General features: G+C 40.1%; 1 protein-coding gene across 1 annotated transcript in view; it reads left to right on the plus strand.

Annotated features, from left to right (window-relative positions):
- The window catches only part of LOC126752899 (dynein axonemal heavy chain 7), a 51,631-nt gene that overhangs the window by 20,246 nt on the left and 14,188 nt on the right, over positions 1-17,197 (plus strand). Inside the window, exons 19-28 of the mRNA XM_050463924.1 lie at positions 611-1,397; positions 1,485-1,667; positions 1,741-2,087; positions 3,567-3,696; positions 3,761-4,366; positions 4,448-4,551; positions 4,639-5,004; positions 10,734-11,021; positions 11,114-11,529; positions 16,483-16,661. Coding sequence (XP_050319881.1) covers positions 611-1,397; positions 1,485-1,667; positions 1,741-2,087; positions 3,567-3,696; positions 3,761-4,366; positions 4,448-4,551; positions 4,639-5,004; positions 10,734-11,021; positions 11,114-11,529; positions 16,483-16,661 — 3,406 coding nt within the window. The remainder of the gene's footprint in view (positions 1-610; positions 1,398-1,484; positions 1,668-1,740; positions 2,088-3,566; positions 3,697-3,760; positions 4,367-4,447; positions 4,552-4,638; positions 5,005-10,733; positions 11,022-11,113; positions 11,530-16,482; positions 16,662-17,197) is intronic.

Consider the following 17,197-nt stretch of genomic DNA (forward strand, 5'->3'; position numbering starts at 1 on the left):
TTCGTCCGTCTGTGCACGCTGTAACTTGCGTAAAAATTAAGATATCTTGTTGAAACTTGGTACACATGTTCCTTGGCAAAAGAGAAAGGCAGAGTTCGTAGTTGGAGACATTAAATTTTACCCCCGAGGTGGTATGAGAGTGTTTTAAAGGAGTCGTGGTCAAAATTGGACGAGGGTCGTGGCCCTTTGGTATCACCAAATATAAAAATTTTCGAACTTCCGGTGACTTAATACCGGATATATTGGCTAATGTCTGAGTTATCTTATTAAACTTGATAAGCTTTATGTACCTGAAAGTATTTCCCTGGCACCCCTTGCAGGTTGCAAGAGTTTAAAACGTTGGGTTGTACTCGAACTTAGCTCATCCTTACTTGTTTAATATAAAGTTTTACCAGCGTCTGAAGTACTTTCCAGTGGTGTGATTCTTGCGAGTTGCAAGAGTATAAAAATTCGGATAGACCCGAACTTAGTCCTTCCTTACTTGTTCTTAATAAAGTTTTTCAGACTCTCGATATTCAGACTTTTTGATATTCGTACAAATTGCGAGAGTATGGAATATTCGCATACGACCGAACTTAGCACTTCCTTAACTCTTCTTTTCAATTCGCAGTGGTTTCTCCAAGGAGTTTGATCCCTGTATTGATGAAATCGTCACAGCTACTTTGAATATTTACAATGAAGCAAAGAAGAATTTGTTGCCGACGCCTGCTAAATCACATTATCTCTTTAATTTGCGCGATTTCTCGCGTGTTGTACAAGGTGTACTGCTCTCTGTGCCCGAAGCCACGGAAGATTTGGATTCCATGCGTCGTCTGTGGGTACATGAAGTGATGCGTGTTTATGGCGATCGTTTAGTGGAGGATAGTGATCGTCATTGGCTATTCGGTGCTATTTGTGATAAAATCAACAGACATATGAATAGTACACCAGAGATGCTATTTGAGCGACTTATACCAAAGGACAAAAGATTGACCGAGTCAGATCTACGACGTTTAATCTATTGTGATTTCGCCAATCCAAAGGCGGATAATAAAAATTATATTGAGGTTTTAGATCTTGAAAATTTGCGCAACGTAGTGGAAGCGTACTTGGTTGAGTATAATAATATGTCGAAAAAACCGATGAACCTAGTACTCTTCCGCTTCGCGATTGAACACTTATCGAGAATATGTCGCATAATAAAGCAGCCACGTAGTCATGCTCTACTCATCGGAGTCGGTGGCTCCGGACGTCAGAGCTTAACTCGTTTGGCTTCGCATATATGCGACTATGAACTCTTTCAAGTCGAAATTACGCGCTTATATGGACCCAACGAATGGCATGAGGATATTAAGAATATCTTGCGGAGAGTTGGCGCATCGGAGATGCATGCTGTATTCTTGTTCACCGATGTACAGGTGGGCGCATTTAAATATGACTTATAATACAAGTTTGTTTTCTTCGAAATAATGTTCGTTTTTGGGAAAACCATTTTTACTCCGTAGATAAAAGACGAATCCTTCTTGGAGGACGTAAATAATTTGCTGAATTCTGGTGAAGTGCCAAATTTGTTCTCTAATGAGGAAAAGATTGAAGTGGTTGAAAAAATGGCTCAGATCGACAAGCAACGTGACAAGTCTATGCAAACCGACGGAAGTCCAGTGGCACTTTTCAACTTCTTCGTTACGGTAACTGCAATATCGTCAAATTTATACACAAAAACACTTTCTTATTATAACAATTTCTTTTGTGTGTTTGTAGACCTGTCGCGATCAGCTGCACATTGTGCTCGCAATGTCTCCCATTGGTGATGCTTTACGCATGCGCATACGCAAGTTTCCTTCCATCGTCAATTGTTGCACAATCGATTGGTTCCAACCTTGGCCGGAAGATGCTCTATTGGCTGTGTCGACGCGGTTTTTGGCCAGCGAAGACCTCTCCGATTTGGAACGCAAGACGGCTATTGATATGTGTATGGAATTCCACACTTCAACGCAGAATTTGTCAGAAGTATTTGCACTACGTTTAAAACGTTACAACTATGTAACGCCTACATCCTATCTAGAGTTAATACAAACCTTTAAGGCGTTGCTGAATCAAAAGAGAACGTAAGTGAATGTTCAATGTAAATGTTTTTTGGTTTGGAACCCTATTCTATTAGTAATGTTTACTGTCTTTTTTGTCACTCCGCCACGGAACTTATTCCCAGCGGCATCTTCTCAGCGCACATACCACCGAGGGATATATAGGTGGGGCGGATTCGCTGGAAAAAAGGTGCAGTGAGAAGCTAGAGGGGAATATTGGAGGGAGAGTCTTCTGTTGGAAGTTCTCAATAAACTTTTTTCAGACTGCTAGACCACTGTAGTGTCTTTCAGAAGTGGCAGCCACCAAGGTCACAACAGAAGTACTTATCTGAAGTGCGGCTACTTTTAGGGAAGTGTGCATCCACTCCGATAGCAGAGCTGCTAAACAGGCCTTAAACTGATAGTGAGCTTTAAGCTAGTAAGAGAGTGCATAACCTTCCTAGCATTAGCATCAAGCTACTACCATTTCAATCTATGGGTCTCGCTCAGCAAGCGTTGGTCTTGGCAACCAGTCCTTGTAGGGTTGCGAAAGCCTTTTGCCCCCGAGTGGAATGTAAAAGGTCCATGAAACTGCTAGCGTTTAGCAATGTTCACACCACCTTAAAGATAAGCGTCCTAACTGGGAAGTGTGCCATTGGCACTCTCGGTGAGAGAAAATATTTCAGAGGACGCATCTTGTCTCAAAGTTGCAAGGAGAAAACATCTAGATACTTTCTCCTTCACTGTCCAGCTTTCGTCAGACTAAGGTTTGTCATGCTTTTTACGAACCCGGCTTAGTCTACTGACTAAGGTTTATGATCCTGAGCGTATTCGTGGCCGGAGGCCGGAGACAAATCAAAACACCGACAAATCAAAATACCGACAAATCACAATACCGACAAATTAAGAAAAGGTGGCGTTGTTCGTTCGAGGCTCTGTGGCTCAGCACGCTCAGGATCATAACCCTTAGTCAGTAGAATTCTCTTTCTGTGCTTCGATAGAAATAAGGGCGGACAAGGTAAAATATTTTTCACATGTCGGCTTTTTGATTTGTCGGTATTTTGATTTGTTGGTATTTCGACTGTCGGAATTCTAAATTTCGAGATTTTAATTGTCGGCATTACGTTATACACCCACAAGGGACATGTGTCTCTAGCTGGCTAAGTGGGATTATTCGTAGATTCACGATAAATTTTTCTATTTACTTTACCTAACAAAATGACAATAAATTTTATCTCTTGAAGTTTTAAAGTTGAGACATTTGGCAATTCATTCATCGGTTTGAGATCGTAACTTAGCCTATTCGAAATGGAATGAAGAGTAAGAACAGTTAGCTTAAAGGAAATTTGCTCATTTCTGCTTGAAGTACTCAGGTTGCATGGAAAGAGTGAAATGCAAAGTAGAACGTTCATTTCACATGCTATCTATGATTTAAAAATTTCGTTGAGTTCTTCAACTCCGACCCTCAAGCTGATCCCGGCTTATTTCAATTTTATTTGATTTGATTTCTGTTTCTTTACACAGCACCATTTTGACCAATAAAAATCGATATTTAACTGGGATATCTCAGCTTGACATCGCAGCTCAGCAAGTCGGGGTGATGCAAGAAGAGCTGCAAGCCTTGGAACCCAAACTGAAGGAAGCTTCAGAGATAGTAAGTGAAACTTCTAGTTGTAAATGGTTACAGCTTACCAAAGGTCAATCTTTCCTTTTCTTAGGTCGCTGTACAAGTGGCAAAAGTAACCGCCGATAGCAAGATTGCCGCTGAACAGCGTGAACTAGTGAAGGAGGATGAAAAGGTGGCCACTGAGCAAGCAGGCAAAGCGCAAGCGATCAAAGACGAATGTGACGCTAAATTGAGTGAAGCACTACCGATATTGAATGCAGCCTTAGCTGCTCTAAACACCCTAACCACCGCCGACATTGCTGTGGTGAAGACTATGAAGAGTCCGCCGATTGGTGTGCGCATTGTCATGGAGGCTGTCTGTATATTGAAGGAAGTGAAACCTGATAAGGTGCCAAATCCGTCGGGTTTAGGAACGATAGAAGATTACTGGGGCGCATCGAAACGTGTTCTGAGCGACATTAAATTCCTCGACAGTTTAATCAATTTCGATAAAGACAATATACCACCGCAGGTAATGCAAAAATTGGCGCAGCGTGTGTTGAGTAATGAAGCTTTCGATCCGGATAAAGTCAAATCGGCATCCACAGCTTGCGAGGGTCTATGCCGTTGGGTAATTGCATTGACCAAGTACGATGTGGTAGCGAAAGTGGTGGCACCGAAAAAAATCGCTTTGGCAGCAGCCGAAGCGGAGTATAATGTAAGTTCGTCTTGTTTTCACACGGCTCTATAGTAAAAGAGTGAATAATGTTCATTCCGCTTTCATTTATGTTACACGCAGGCCGCCATGAAGTTACTGAATGAAAAATTGGCGCAATTGGCACGTGTTGAAGCCAATTTGGCAGCCATTCAAAAGAAGCTAGACGAAGAGTTGGCGCAATATGCGTAAGTAATCATTTTCTGTGCAGAAAAAAGACCACAAGACTTGCAATGAGCGATTTTAATAGGAATTTATTAACTTTATATGTGCAGCATACTTCAAGGCCAACATGAAGCTTGTACCAAAAAGTTGCAACGTGCGCAAGAATTGATTTCTGGTTTGGGTGGCGAACGCACCCGTTGGTTGGATACGGCCAGAAACTTGGGTCGCGTATACAATTCTTTAACTGGCGATGTGCTGATAGCATCTGGTGTCGTTGCCTATCTGGGCCCCTTCACCATTGACTACCGCGTTGGACAGATTCACAAATGGGTGAATAAGGTTGCCTCGTATGGTGTGGTATGCAGCGCAGATTTCTCCTTGGCCGTCGTTTTGGGCGAAGCTGTTGAGATACGTGAATGGAATATTTGTGGATTGCCCACCGATGCCTTTTCTGTGGAGAGCGCCATCATTTTGAAGTAAGTTCCAATTAAAAATATATGTATGTATATAGCCCAAGTTATTAGAAGGTTAATGTTATAATCGTTATGACTTAAATATTTCAAAAGCCGGATTCATGGCTGTGAAAGTTTTAAACGAACTTTTGATATTTGGTAACTTGTAATTGATGTCTTAACTCTATCTTAAGCCCTATCTAAGTAGGAAGTAAGTTACAATACTTTGAGTATGAAGTACACGTCTCTTAGTGTAATCCCCTGTATTTAACGGAGCGCACGTCTAAACTGAAATGCACAGTACACATGGCTTGGAATTTGCTGTATTCCATGAAAAAGCCTTTATAATGGTTGTTTTTTTAGACGTGTCGTCTTTAATGAAGCAATACTTTTTCGAGGTTGGTCTTTTGACGGCTGTTACTTTATTTATACTCAGTTTGATTTGACCTTTAATATAGACAAGACTTACTCCGGAAAAACATTTATAAATCGTGCAAATTTGTTACCCAAATAATGGTTAGGTTCGCTCGATGCATCGCGCGCTGCGTTTGATATTTGATCTAGTACTCGTACATGATCGTCAGCAAAGTCGGTAACGCGAGCAACCACGTTTACTCTAGTGCATAATGTGTATAACAGTGCGTGCCGAAAAAGCTATTGCTACTATAAAGCAGAGTCTCCAAAGAATACCCGAGTGAGTCCATCCGCCATCTCGCATAACAAATGGAGCTGTGCTCATCCATTTTATGAAGAATTTTGCGGAAGGATCTTGGTTTGCGCGCCTACAAAATCCAACTTGAGCAAGAATTTAAGTCCAGCGACCACCAAGCGCGTCGTACATTATGTCAAAGGGCTCCAAATTTTGTTAAGCTCACTTTTAGTCTAAAAAAAATCCTTTAATCTATCCAAACCCATTTATTTTAAGTTTTACCGGTAATCCATTCTCGAAAAGCCATTAATTTCTTACATAATTTTTTTTTTTTTACAATAGTCTTAAGCTAGTTTATTCTGGTTTTTATTGGTCTCCATTCTTTTTGCTTTCACAATCCAAGTTAATGACCAAATCAGTGTGAGCTGGTTGACTACCATCAACGGGCCAGTCGCAAGGTACTTCTGAACTAGGGTATATCGGTAGAGGTCTAGGTCTAGGTCTTCGCTCTCAGCAAGGTCCACCCTTCAATTACTGTAGGAATTCTAAATGGACACTGTCTTTGAATAATCTACCTTTACAGAATGAGGCAGAAACATCTGGGTTCTCATACTCTTAGACATCCAGGTGAAATAGCGGAAATAGGAAGGAACACCTGATTAAATTTTGTTATAGGTTCAGGGCGTTTTTGCCGATAGCTGAAATCCAACTACACGAGTTCTTCCTTTGGAATCACAAAGCACTGTACATAACAGTTTCCTTCTTTTATCGATGGAAATGTTGCCTCATAATATACATACTCAGTTCGTTTTGACATCCGACCGCTATTTGAGTTGCTTACAGTAACTTGAAATATTTATCTCGGCCAAAAATATAATTAAAACGCGAACATTTTTGAGCGATTATTTGTTACAACTTTCGAGTTGATTAACTCAACAACAGTGCATCGATGAACTGAATTCAGTTTTTATCGATGGTATAGTGAATTCATCCACTATTTGACTGTAAAAAAAAATTGTTCACTTTGGATCACACACAATTTTCAGTCAAGTTTCAGTCGGGAGATAGCTGTGCTTGTTTCGAAGTCTATCAAATCGTGAGAGATGATGAAACGTGAATTTACGGGTATGCGCCCGATAGTAAAGATCAGTCGACTCATTTGGTGTTTCAAGATGAGCCGAATCCAATAAAAGTTGTTCGCTTACGAAGCACTTCCAAGCAAATGGTTGCCTGTTTTTTTGGAAGAACTGAAAATATTGCAACCAAACGTCTAGGGGAACGCAGAGTCTGAGTTATATGAACACTCTGTTGCCAATTGTCTTTCAAGAAATCAAGAAAATCAACTGCCGAAGACGGATAACACTTTATAAAAGATAAACTAATAGGTCACTAATAGATACTTGAAAAGGCGGTTGATGGGTTCAGTGCGCGTTTTTTTGAGATACCTCAATCAGACTGGCAAAAGTGCTTCGAAAATTGATTCAAACGCTTGCAAAAGTATATAAATCTTAATGGAGAATATTTTTAAAAACAATAGAGCGAACGGAATATCTTTCAATAACTAATACCCTCATTTCAATCTATGGCCTTAGAATTTGGAATAATTTTGCTCTCGACGTCCAATCGATCCAATAATCCAATTTAATCATTAATTGTTTTGCCAAGTTTGATGTTGTCAATGAAAATAATTCTACGTGAATCCTGAGAAATATTGCCTAAAACTTTACCAAACGAAAGTTCTGTTTTCGGGTGCTTTGGATAACTTTCACCGGGCAACAATCAGCGTGTTTCTGATTGGATCTAGATGCTTACTCCATGATTCAATTGAACAGTGCCAGATTGTAATTTGATCGTTTGTCTTCGTGATTGAGGTATCCATTGTCTTCAAAACTTATTGATTTATAAAAACATCGTGATTTACTAGGCAATGTTTTGAGAGTCCAATGATGTTAACAAACTCACTCAGTTAAATTTTCCTGGCGCTACTGCCTCTCGCGACCTTCCTGAGCAGGCTGGATCATTTGAGCTGCTCTGAACACCGCATAATTTAGTAAACCAGTACTTGGTCGTTGAATTTGCCGGGACAGATTTGATTTAACAGTTATACAGCTATTTGGTTTGCATCAACGGTGTATTTTCCCCTAAGCGAACAGAAGGAAACAATGTTTTCTCAAAATACGAAATTTTCCTTTCTTTCCTCCTCCTCTTTTTCTACAGTGAACAAGGATATTTGTTTATAGGTAGTGTACAATTTACATACATACAAGTACATACACTCAAATATACACACATATATTTCTGCATGAAAAATGAGGAATTTTATTGAAAATCTTATGGCCAAATACGTGTGTTTTAATGAAATTTTCCTTCCTTTCCAAATTCCAAATTCGAATGAGAAAAGTAATGCGTGTGCTTAATAAAACCGCTTTAATCTAGCGAGACGCATTAATCAATTCGTTTTTGCTGCTACACAAGAACACAATAAATGTGCTACTGCAGAACCTTCGTTTCATATAACTATGCCAGACCGAAGTAAATGAATGAATGTACAAATTCGAGTGGTAATGTCTGGCAGAAGTGTTTAGCCTTACCTACAGCCACTGTAACCACACAGAATCGCTGGGCCTGCTGAACCGTGCTGTCTCGACAATCGCCACCTTACTTCACGAATTATAGGGGAAAGAACGGCATATCCAGCAGATGCGTGGCACGGAAGGAAACATGCGAATTGTGCCACAGGCAATGTGCCTGTGCCTGTTTGTTGCACGCAAGCAGCATCCTCCGAATGCTGAACACATGAATATACAATCCTCACCGTAGCTACACACATTTATGTATTAATATCGACTTTGTTGTAATGCCGGTGCGTTAGCAACCCCCACCAAGTAACCACGCTGCCGCTTCCATTTAGAGCCGCAGCCGTCGAGCGCACGGTTGATGTATCCTAATATGCGTGAACTTTTGTATTGTGTGTTTTGTAATTAGAAAACGCTAGGCAGGAGAAAGAGGCCATATGACGATGTTTTGCAATTACTGAAATAACTGTGTAACTACGAAATCTTCAAGCATGGCAGCTTACATACAGACAATCATGCATATTCTCATTAGTAATTGTTATGTATTCCTATTTGTGTTTCGGCACGAAATTTCCACAGAAGTTTTGAAAAAATTCCCGATCGAGAAAATCGCCATAACGAAGGAAGGAGATATTACGAAAATTCGTTGAGTTCGGTTGAGTTTTCTTTCTAGCAAAACAGCTATACAGTGTAGAGTTGCCAATTAAAATTGTTTTGTAATGTTACCCCTTGCAAATAGTAGTAAATGTGCTGATCAATTGAATTGACGAGTTCAAAATTTATGCAATTTGAAGGTATGCAAACAACACCTTACAAACCTTCTTACGTTGCGGCCTGACCTAATAATGCCTACCAGGGCCTTTGATAAGCGTCTTTTCCAGTCTCACCTTTTTCGCTAGAGTGTTATTATTATTTTGCTCACTAGCTCATTCTCATTCACGTTCCTGCTGATAGCAGTATTACGTTCTGTGCCCCCTGATGAACACCTGCTCTGCGTCAAATAATCTCCATGGCCTGAAACCTCGCCTGGTTCGGAGAGGTTAGTTCTATCTTGATGTCATCGCGGTTGTTGCTTAGCTTCGTTCTGGAAATGCCTTCTAATTTCCAGGTATACAAATCAGAAAATGAGTCATAGACATAATACCTTGTAATCAACGAATAGATGGAAGGTGTCCATTTCATATTCTCGAAGTTTTCCAGGGTTTGGTGCTGTATGTAGTTGTTCAAGCTGTACTGATAGGATCCAATCAGTTTGTGGGGAAGTGGCTTTAATTTTTATACATCTGCGCGAAGGGCACAAGATGGATCTCCCGGTAGTTGGCTCACATAATAGTGTCGCATTTCTCCAAGACAGGACACAGTGTAGTGATGTTCCAATCTTTGGCTTTCGTCTACTAATTTTTTGCAGGTGAGCTGATGTATATTCCCTATCCACATATCACCACCAGCTTAAACAGTGCCGGAAGAAGATCATGGTTCGAGCTTGGTCATGACTATGCAGGTATTGGTACATTAATGCCATCGTTTTTGATTCTTAGCTCTGAGTTCAAAGGTCACATTTCGAACACCTTGGTGACCGTAAATTTTATTTTTTACACACTATCACACGAGATTTTATTGTACAATAGTTTTGTAGACTCTTGCAACATGTTGCAGCAGAGAACAATAGTTTCGTTTACGTAACGGTTGTTTGTATCGCCTGAAAATACTCGAGTTAGATATAGGGTTATATATGTATGTGTAAATGATCAGGATAAGGAAACGTGTTGAAATTCGAGTGACTGTCCTTCCGTCCGTCTGTCCTTGTAAGCTGTAAGCTGTAACTAGAGGTAAATTGAGATATTGTAGTTAAACTTGGTACACGTAATCGGAGGAGGAGTTGACTTTTTGGCAAAACGATCACATATAAGGATAGGAATTTCCACGGCTTTGATGCTGGCAAGTTGCTAGAGTATGAAATGTTTGGTTACACTCAAACTTAGCCTTAGCCCTTGCTTATTTGTTGTATTTCTATTACTTGCACTTCTTCTGTACTGGCGTAGACACCGCTTATACGGCTATAGCCGAGTTAACAACGGCGCGCCATTTAAATCATAGTCCTAATTACGTTTGTTGTGGTCGTCATCAAAAGTGGGGTTTTTCATTCGACGCTGTTATTCGTTTTTCATTGGGAGTGGTTTCTATGTGGCGGGTCTCAAACAAAGCGCACAACCTCGCTAGACGAGTAGTATAGAGTTTTACACACATTTATGTAACGAACCGCTTATTTCAAGACCGATGTTTACACACATTTATATAACGAATGTTGGAGTGTCCGCTTATTTTTAGCACCCCAGACTTCCACACGGGTTATCGCTTCCACAAGGGTTTCCGTTTCCAGAGTGCGCGGCGTGGACCCAAGACTGTAACTGCTTACCCAGAAGCATGACCATACCTCATTACACTCCAATACTACATGCGACAAATAATCGAAATTAATTTATTTTTCATGGTACTAAAATGTGATATCATTTTTGTCATTTTTTTAGGAACTCTCGACGCTGGCCGCTAATGATCGATCCTCAGGGTCAAGCCAACAAATGGGTGAAAAACTTGGAGAAAGGCAATCGTCTCTGTGTAATACGACTTAACCAGCCCGACTACACACGCGTGCTTGAAAACGCGATACAATTTGGTCTTCCAGTCCTTTTGGAAAATGTAGGTGAAGAATTGGATCCATTGCTAGAGGCGATACTGCTTAAACAACTCTTCAAGCAAGGCGGCACACTGTGCATAAAATTGGGTGATTCAGTGATTGAATACAACCATGCCTTTAAGTGCGTAATATCCACACTGAATGTTTGATGTATTTAGGCTTATATCTGTACCATTTATCTTGTTCTCCATTCTCTATTCTCAATTTTCATAGATTTTATATTTCAACAAAGTTGCGTAATCCACATTACCTACCAGAGGTCGCAGTTAAAGTGACGGTTTTGAATTTCATGATCACCACACAAGGCTTGCAAGATCAGCTGTTGGGCATAACAGTTGCGCGCGAGCGTCCCGATTTGGAGGCGGAGAAGAATACGCTTATCGTACAAGGTGCTGAGAATAAGCGTATGCTGAAGGAAACAGAAGATAAAATTCTGGAAGTACTTTCGTCCGCGGAAAATATATTGGAGGACGAAACAGCCGTGCAAATATTGAGTTCATCGAAAGCATTAGCCAACGATATAAATGAAAAGCAAATTGTTACTGAAGCCACGGAACGGCAGATCGATATAGCGCGACTGAGTTATGTACCTATTGCAGCACATTCTACTATACTCTTCTTTACCATAGGTGAGTAGTGATTTATTTCCCGGTATAATATGGTTTGGTTTTTCTCTGCATTTTCGGGAGTACCTGTAAAGGTGAATAAGATTTTTTTTAAACGTCATCATTCTTTGGCATTTATTTTTTGAAGATTATCTCTTTCAAATATCCGTTATGTTAATGTCGACTGGGAACTGGCGACTGACACGCGTATGGACTTTAGACTTTACATATCCCCACAGGTAAAAGTCTACCGGTGTAATATCACACGATCTTGGTGGCCAATCGACCGGCCCAAAACGTGAAAATATCTGCTCACCCATTGATTGATGTGATGTGTGGGAAGTAGCGCCGTCTTTTTGAAACCAAATGTCGCCGAAATCAGGAGCTTCAATGTCACGCATCAAATATGTAGTCTGTTAAAGTCACGACGTAAAATGCACAAAGTCGTTCCGTACGTCAGTCCGAGTTGCTGCGAACGGCGCCGAATTGACTCGCCACAGCTTTCGTGTACATTCTCAGCAACATCTGCTATATTTTCTTCACTCCGTGTTGGACGTGCTTTATTCGGTTGAATATTATTCAAAAACAAGTAAGGAAGGGCTAAGTTCGGGTGTCACCGAACATTTTATACTCTCGCATGATAAAGTGATAATCGAGATTTCATTATCCGTCATTTACATATTTTTCAAATGCCGCATTTGTGTAAAGTTTTATTCCGCTATCATCATTGGTTCCTAATGTATATATTATACAGAGAAGGCATCAGATGGGATTCAAAATAGCGTTATATTGGAAGAAGGCGTGGTTGTGAACCGATTTCACCCATATTTCGTACATGTCATCAGGGTGTCAAGAAAATATTATATACCGAATTTCATTGAAATCGGTCTAGTAGTTCCTGAGGTATGGTTTTTGGTCCATAAGTGGGCGACGCCACACCCATTTTCAATTTTTAAAAAAAGCCTGGGTGCAGCTTCCTTATGCCATTTCTTCCGTAAAATTTAGAGTTTATGACGTTTTTTGTTAGTCGGTTAACACCCTTTTAGTGATTTTCAACATAACCTTTGTATGGGAGGTGGGCGTGGTTATTATCCGATTTCTTCCATTTTTGAACTGTATGTGGAAATGTCTGAAGGAAACGACTCTATAGAGTTTGGTTCACATAGCTATAATAGTTTCCGAGATATGTACAAAAAACTTAGTAGGGGCGGGGCCACGCCCAATTTTCCAAAAACATTACGTCCACATATGCCCCTCCCTAATACGATCCTTTGTGCGAAATAACACTTTAATATCTTTATTTATGGCTTAGTTATGACACTTTATAGTTTTTCGGTTTTCGCCATTTTGTGGGCGTGGCAGTGTGCCGATTTTGCCCATCTTCGAGCTTAGCCTTCTTATGGAGCCAAGGAATACGTGTACCAAGTTTCATCATGATATCTCAATTTTACTCAAGTTACAGTCTGACTCTTTTAGTTTTAGGACTTACAAACAACCGTTATGTGAACAAAACTATAATACTCTCCTTAGCAACTTGTTGCGAGAGTATAATGAATGCTAGGGTTCAAGAAATGTGATAGTGTTGCGAATAGTACGTTCGTAGGTCGCTTTTATGTTGACTTGCAAGTTGAGCGAAGCGCGCGAAGTACATTCTTTACAGAACGTGAATTTTCGTAATAAAGTTGAACAATTTGTAAACGTTGTTCAGGCGTAAGTTTTGATATATGTATATATTAAGTTTGCCACGATTTTTGTAATCCAGAAAAGGAAACGTCGGAGATCTTATAAAATATATATATATGCGAACATACATATGAATTAATCATGTCTCTCTCTATGTACACTCGAACTAGTCCCATAGTTCTTGAGATAACGATTTGAAGTTTTGCACACACCTTTTTCACACCAAGACTCTGCTCATTTGTTGGAATCGCCGATGTCGGGCCACTATAGCATCTAGCTGCCACCAAATTGAAGGGTCAAATATATGTCCTTGTCTGGAAAACCTTTGTATTTGAGAAGATAATGTCACAAAATTTGGCATAACTTGTTATACATGACAATGCTATAATCTCCGAACAAATTGTTCAGATCGGACTACTATTGAATATAGTTGCTGTAAAAATTGACCGATTACACTCAAGTTCTTGTATGGAAAACTTTTTTATTTGTCCAGATATCTTCACGAAATTTGGCGAGTTGAACGAGTTTTTATATATCTACTTTACTTTATAGTCAAGTCAAGTGCATACAACTGAAATACAAGGTCTGTCGCAAAAGAAACAGAACTTTTTAAATATAACTGTTTTTGGTGGCGCCACCTATTGGTGGGTATATGAAATAAAAAGTTTGATCTCTTGTTGACATTTTGTAAAAATTTTAAGACAATTGGATAACTACAATCGATGTTATCGATCAAAAAGTGACAGCAGCTTTTGGTAATCGGTCGTAAAATGCATTTTGAACAAAGAGCAAATATTAAATTTTGTTTTAAACTTGGGAAAACGTTTACTGAAACATTTCAAATGATGAAAAAAGTTTATGGTGATCAGTGCCTATCCCGTAGTAATGTGCATGAGTGGTTTAAGCGATTCCAATAAGGTCGTGAGGACCTCTGTGACGATCAGAAGTCGGTCGTCTTTAGAAGTCAAAAATAAAGAAAATGCTGATTTGTTTTTATGATTCCGAGCGTATTGTATACCGAGAGTTCGTGCCACCTGGCCAAACGATTAATGCTGGCAACCTTTGTGTTATGAAGCGTCTTTTGCCACGCATTCGTCGTGCTCGACCACAATACCGTGAGGCAGGGTCCTGGCGCCTGTTGCACGATAATGCGTCGTTTTCGGTCGACGCTTGTCACTGATTTTTTGACAAAAAACTCCATATTAACCATTAATCACTCACCCTACTCACCTGATCTGGCACCCTGTGATTTTTACATATTTGGAAAACTTCATTTGCCCATGAAAGGACACTGGTTTCAGGACATTTCAGCTATCCAAAAGGCGGCGACCGATATTCTCAAGAGCATTCCGAAAAATGACCTTAAACACCCGGGCTAAACGCTGTATCGAAGCACAAGGAAACTTCTTCTTAATTGGCGTAGACACCGCTTACGCGATTATAGCCAAGTTAACAACAGCGCGCCAGTCGTTTCTTCTTTTCGCTACGTGGCGCCAGTTGGATATTCCAAGCGAAGCCAGGTCCTTCTCCACTTGGTCTTTCCAACGGAGTGGAGGTCTTCCTCTTCCTCTGCTTTCCCCGGCGGGTACTGCGTCAAATACTTTCAGAGCTGGAGTGTTTTCATCCATCCGGACAACATGACCTAGCCAGCGTAGCCGCTGCCTTTTAATTCGCTGAACTATGTCAATGTCGTCGTATATCTCGTACAGCTCATCGTTCCATCGAATGCGATATTCGCCGTGGCCAATGCGCAAAGGACCATAAATCTTTCGCAGAATTTTTCTCTCAAAAACCCGTAACGTCGACTCATCGGTTGCTGTCATCGCCCAAGCCTCTGCACCATATAGCAGGACGGGAATTATGAGCGACTCGAGAGAGGACTTTACTTTTCAATTGCCTACTCATTAGCACCTGTTGGCAAGAGCAATCCTGCGTTGGATTTCCAGGCTGACATTATTGGTGGTGTTAATGCTGGTTCCTAAATAGACGAAATTATCTACAACTTCAAAGTTATGACTGTCAACAGTGACGTGAGAGCGAAGTCGCGAGTGCGACGACTGTTTGTTTGATGACAGGAGATATTTCGTTTTGCCCTCGTTCACTACCAGACCCATTTTCTGTGCTTCCTTGTCCAGCCTAGAGAAAGCAGAACTAACGGCGCGGGTGTTGAGGCCGATGATATCAATATCGTCAGCATACGCCAGCAGCTGTACACTCTTATAGAAGATGGTACCTTCTCTGTTTAGTTCTGCAGCTCGTACTATTTTCTCCAGAAGCAGGTTGAAGAAGTCGCACGATAGGGAGTCGCCTTGTATGAAACCTCGTTTGGTATCGAACGGCTCGGAGAGGTCCTTCCCGATCCTGACGGAGCTTTTCGTATTTCTCAATGCCAGTTTACACAGCTGTACTAGTTTTGCGGGGATACCAAATTCAGACATCACGGCATAAAGGCAGCTCCTTTTCGTGCTGTCGAAAGCAGCTTTGAAATCGACGAAGAGGTGGTGTGTGTCGATTCTCCTTTCACGGGTCTTTTCCAAGATTTGGCGCATGGTGAATATCTGGTCGGTTGTTGATTTTCCAGGTCTGAAGCCACACTGATAAGGTCCAATCAGTTTGTTGACGGTGGGCTTTAATCTTTCACACAATACGCTCGATAGAACCTTATATGCGATGTTGAGGAGGCTGATCCCACGGTAGTTGGCGCAGATTGTGGGGTCACAAGGAAACTACTTTGAATAAAAAAATATCACTTTTGAAAAATATTATTTTTTTGTTGTTTTTTTTAACAGTCCTGTTTCTTTTGCGACAGACCTTGTACATGCCTACATTTTCTGTTGTCAATAACGTTCGACAACAAAGGATAACACTCTGATTTTCTCTACAACTTTCAAATTGTCTTGAGCATGTGTATCACTGTTAATTGAAAATTAAATTAATGACCCAAAAGCTGTTTTCTAAAGTTTAAAAGCATTTAATTAGTTAATGGATGCCATTTACTTTGTGATTTAACTTGGCGAAGTAGTCTTTAGGAATATATTGTATATGTACGACTATTTGTTTGAGCTTTGAGTGGTTTTGTTTTACTAGATTACTGACCGCCATACCATGGCACAGTGGCCAAAATGTGACACTCATTTTGTTTGTTTACGGTAATATCTATAACATTATTATCTTCCAATGTGTCTCCTAAATCTTGTGTGATACATATTTAAATATATATATATGTATATATGTATATATCGACGTGTAACAATATTATAATTAATTTGTAATTTACTTCTCATTTCATTGCAGTCGAATTGGCAAACATTGATCCCATGTATCAGTACAGTCTCCTGTGGTTTGTCTCTCTCTTTACGGCGTCGATTGACAATACCGATAAAGTGGATGACATTGAAGAGCGTTTAAAAGATTTACGTATACACTTTACGTATAGCCTCTATGTAAATATTTGCCGTAGTCTATTTGAACGGGTGAGTGAAATGTATTTTTTAGTACTCACTAAATAGAATTGATTTTACTTGTATTATATTAAGGTCCGCACATGGTTAGTTATTTAGTTATTGTTGTTGGTTGGCAATGCCGGTTGAACTATTTTGCAGAATTTGTTTTTTCACTACTTGTAATATAAATGTGTTAGTTATGTTCAGCTAATTGTTGCTTGTAACACCTTAAAATAAATGAATGATATGAAAGTATAATCGGTATAACTGGACAAACTGATTTCTATCTATCCATCAGTAAAATGATTAAGTCGCTACACTACTACACACGGCTCACTATATGCTATGTTCTCACAATTTCTTACAAAAGTTGGTGCTCTCGTTCTAGATTTCTAGTTCTAGACTACTGTAATCAAAATGTAAGGCAGAATTGTCATTTAAAAATCCCGGGCGTCAGGAAGGCAGGTAAACTTGTTATCCTAGGGTGCCTGGTGTCAAAACTGCAAAAGTCATGTGCAAAACAGTAAATCGGAAATACACAAAATGGGGCTGACAGATCGAGAAGA

Source organism: Bactrocera neohumeralis, chromosome 3, assembly GCF_024586455.1.
Source record: "Bactrocera neohumeralis isolate Rockhampton chromosome 3, APGP_CSIRO_Bneo_wtdbg2-racon-allhic-juicebox.fasta_v2, whole genome shotgun sequence".
Lineage (NCBI taxonomy): Eukaryota > Metazoa > Arthropoda > Insecta > Diptera > Tephritidae > Bactrocera > Bactrocera neohumeralis.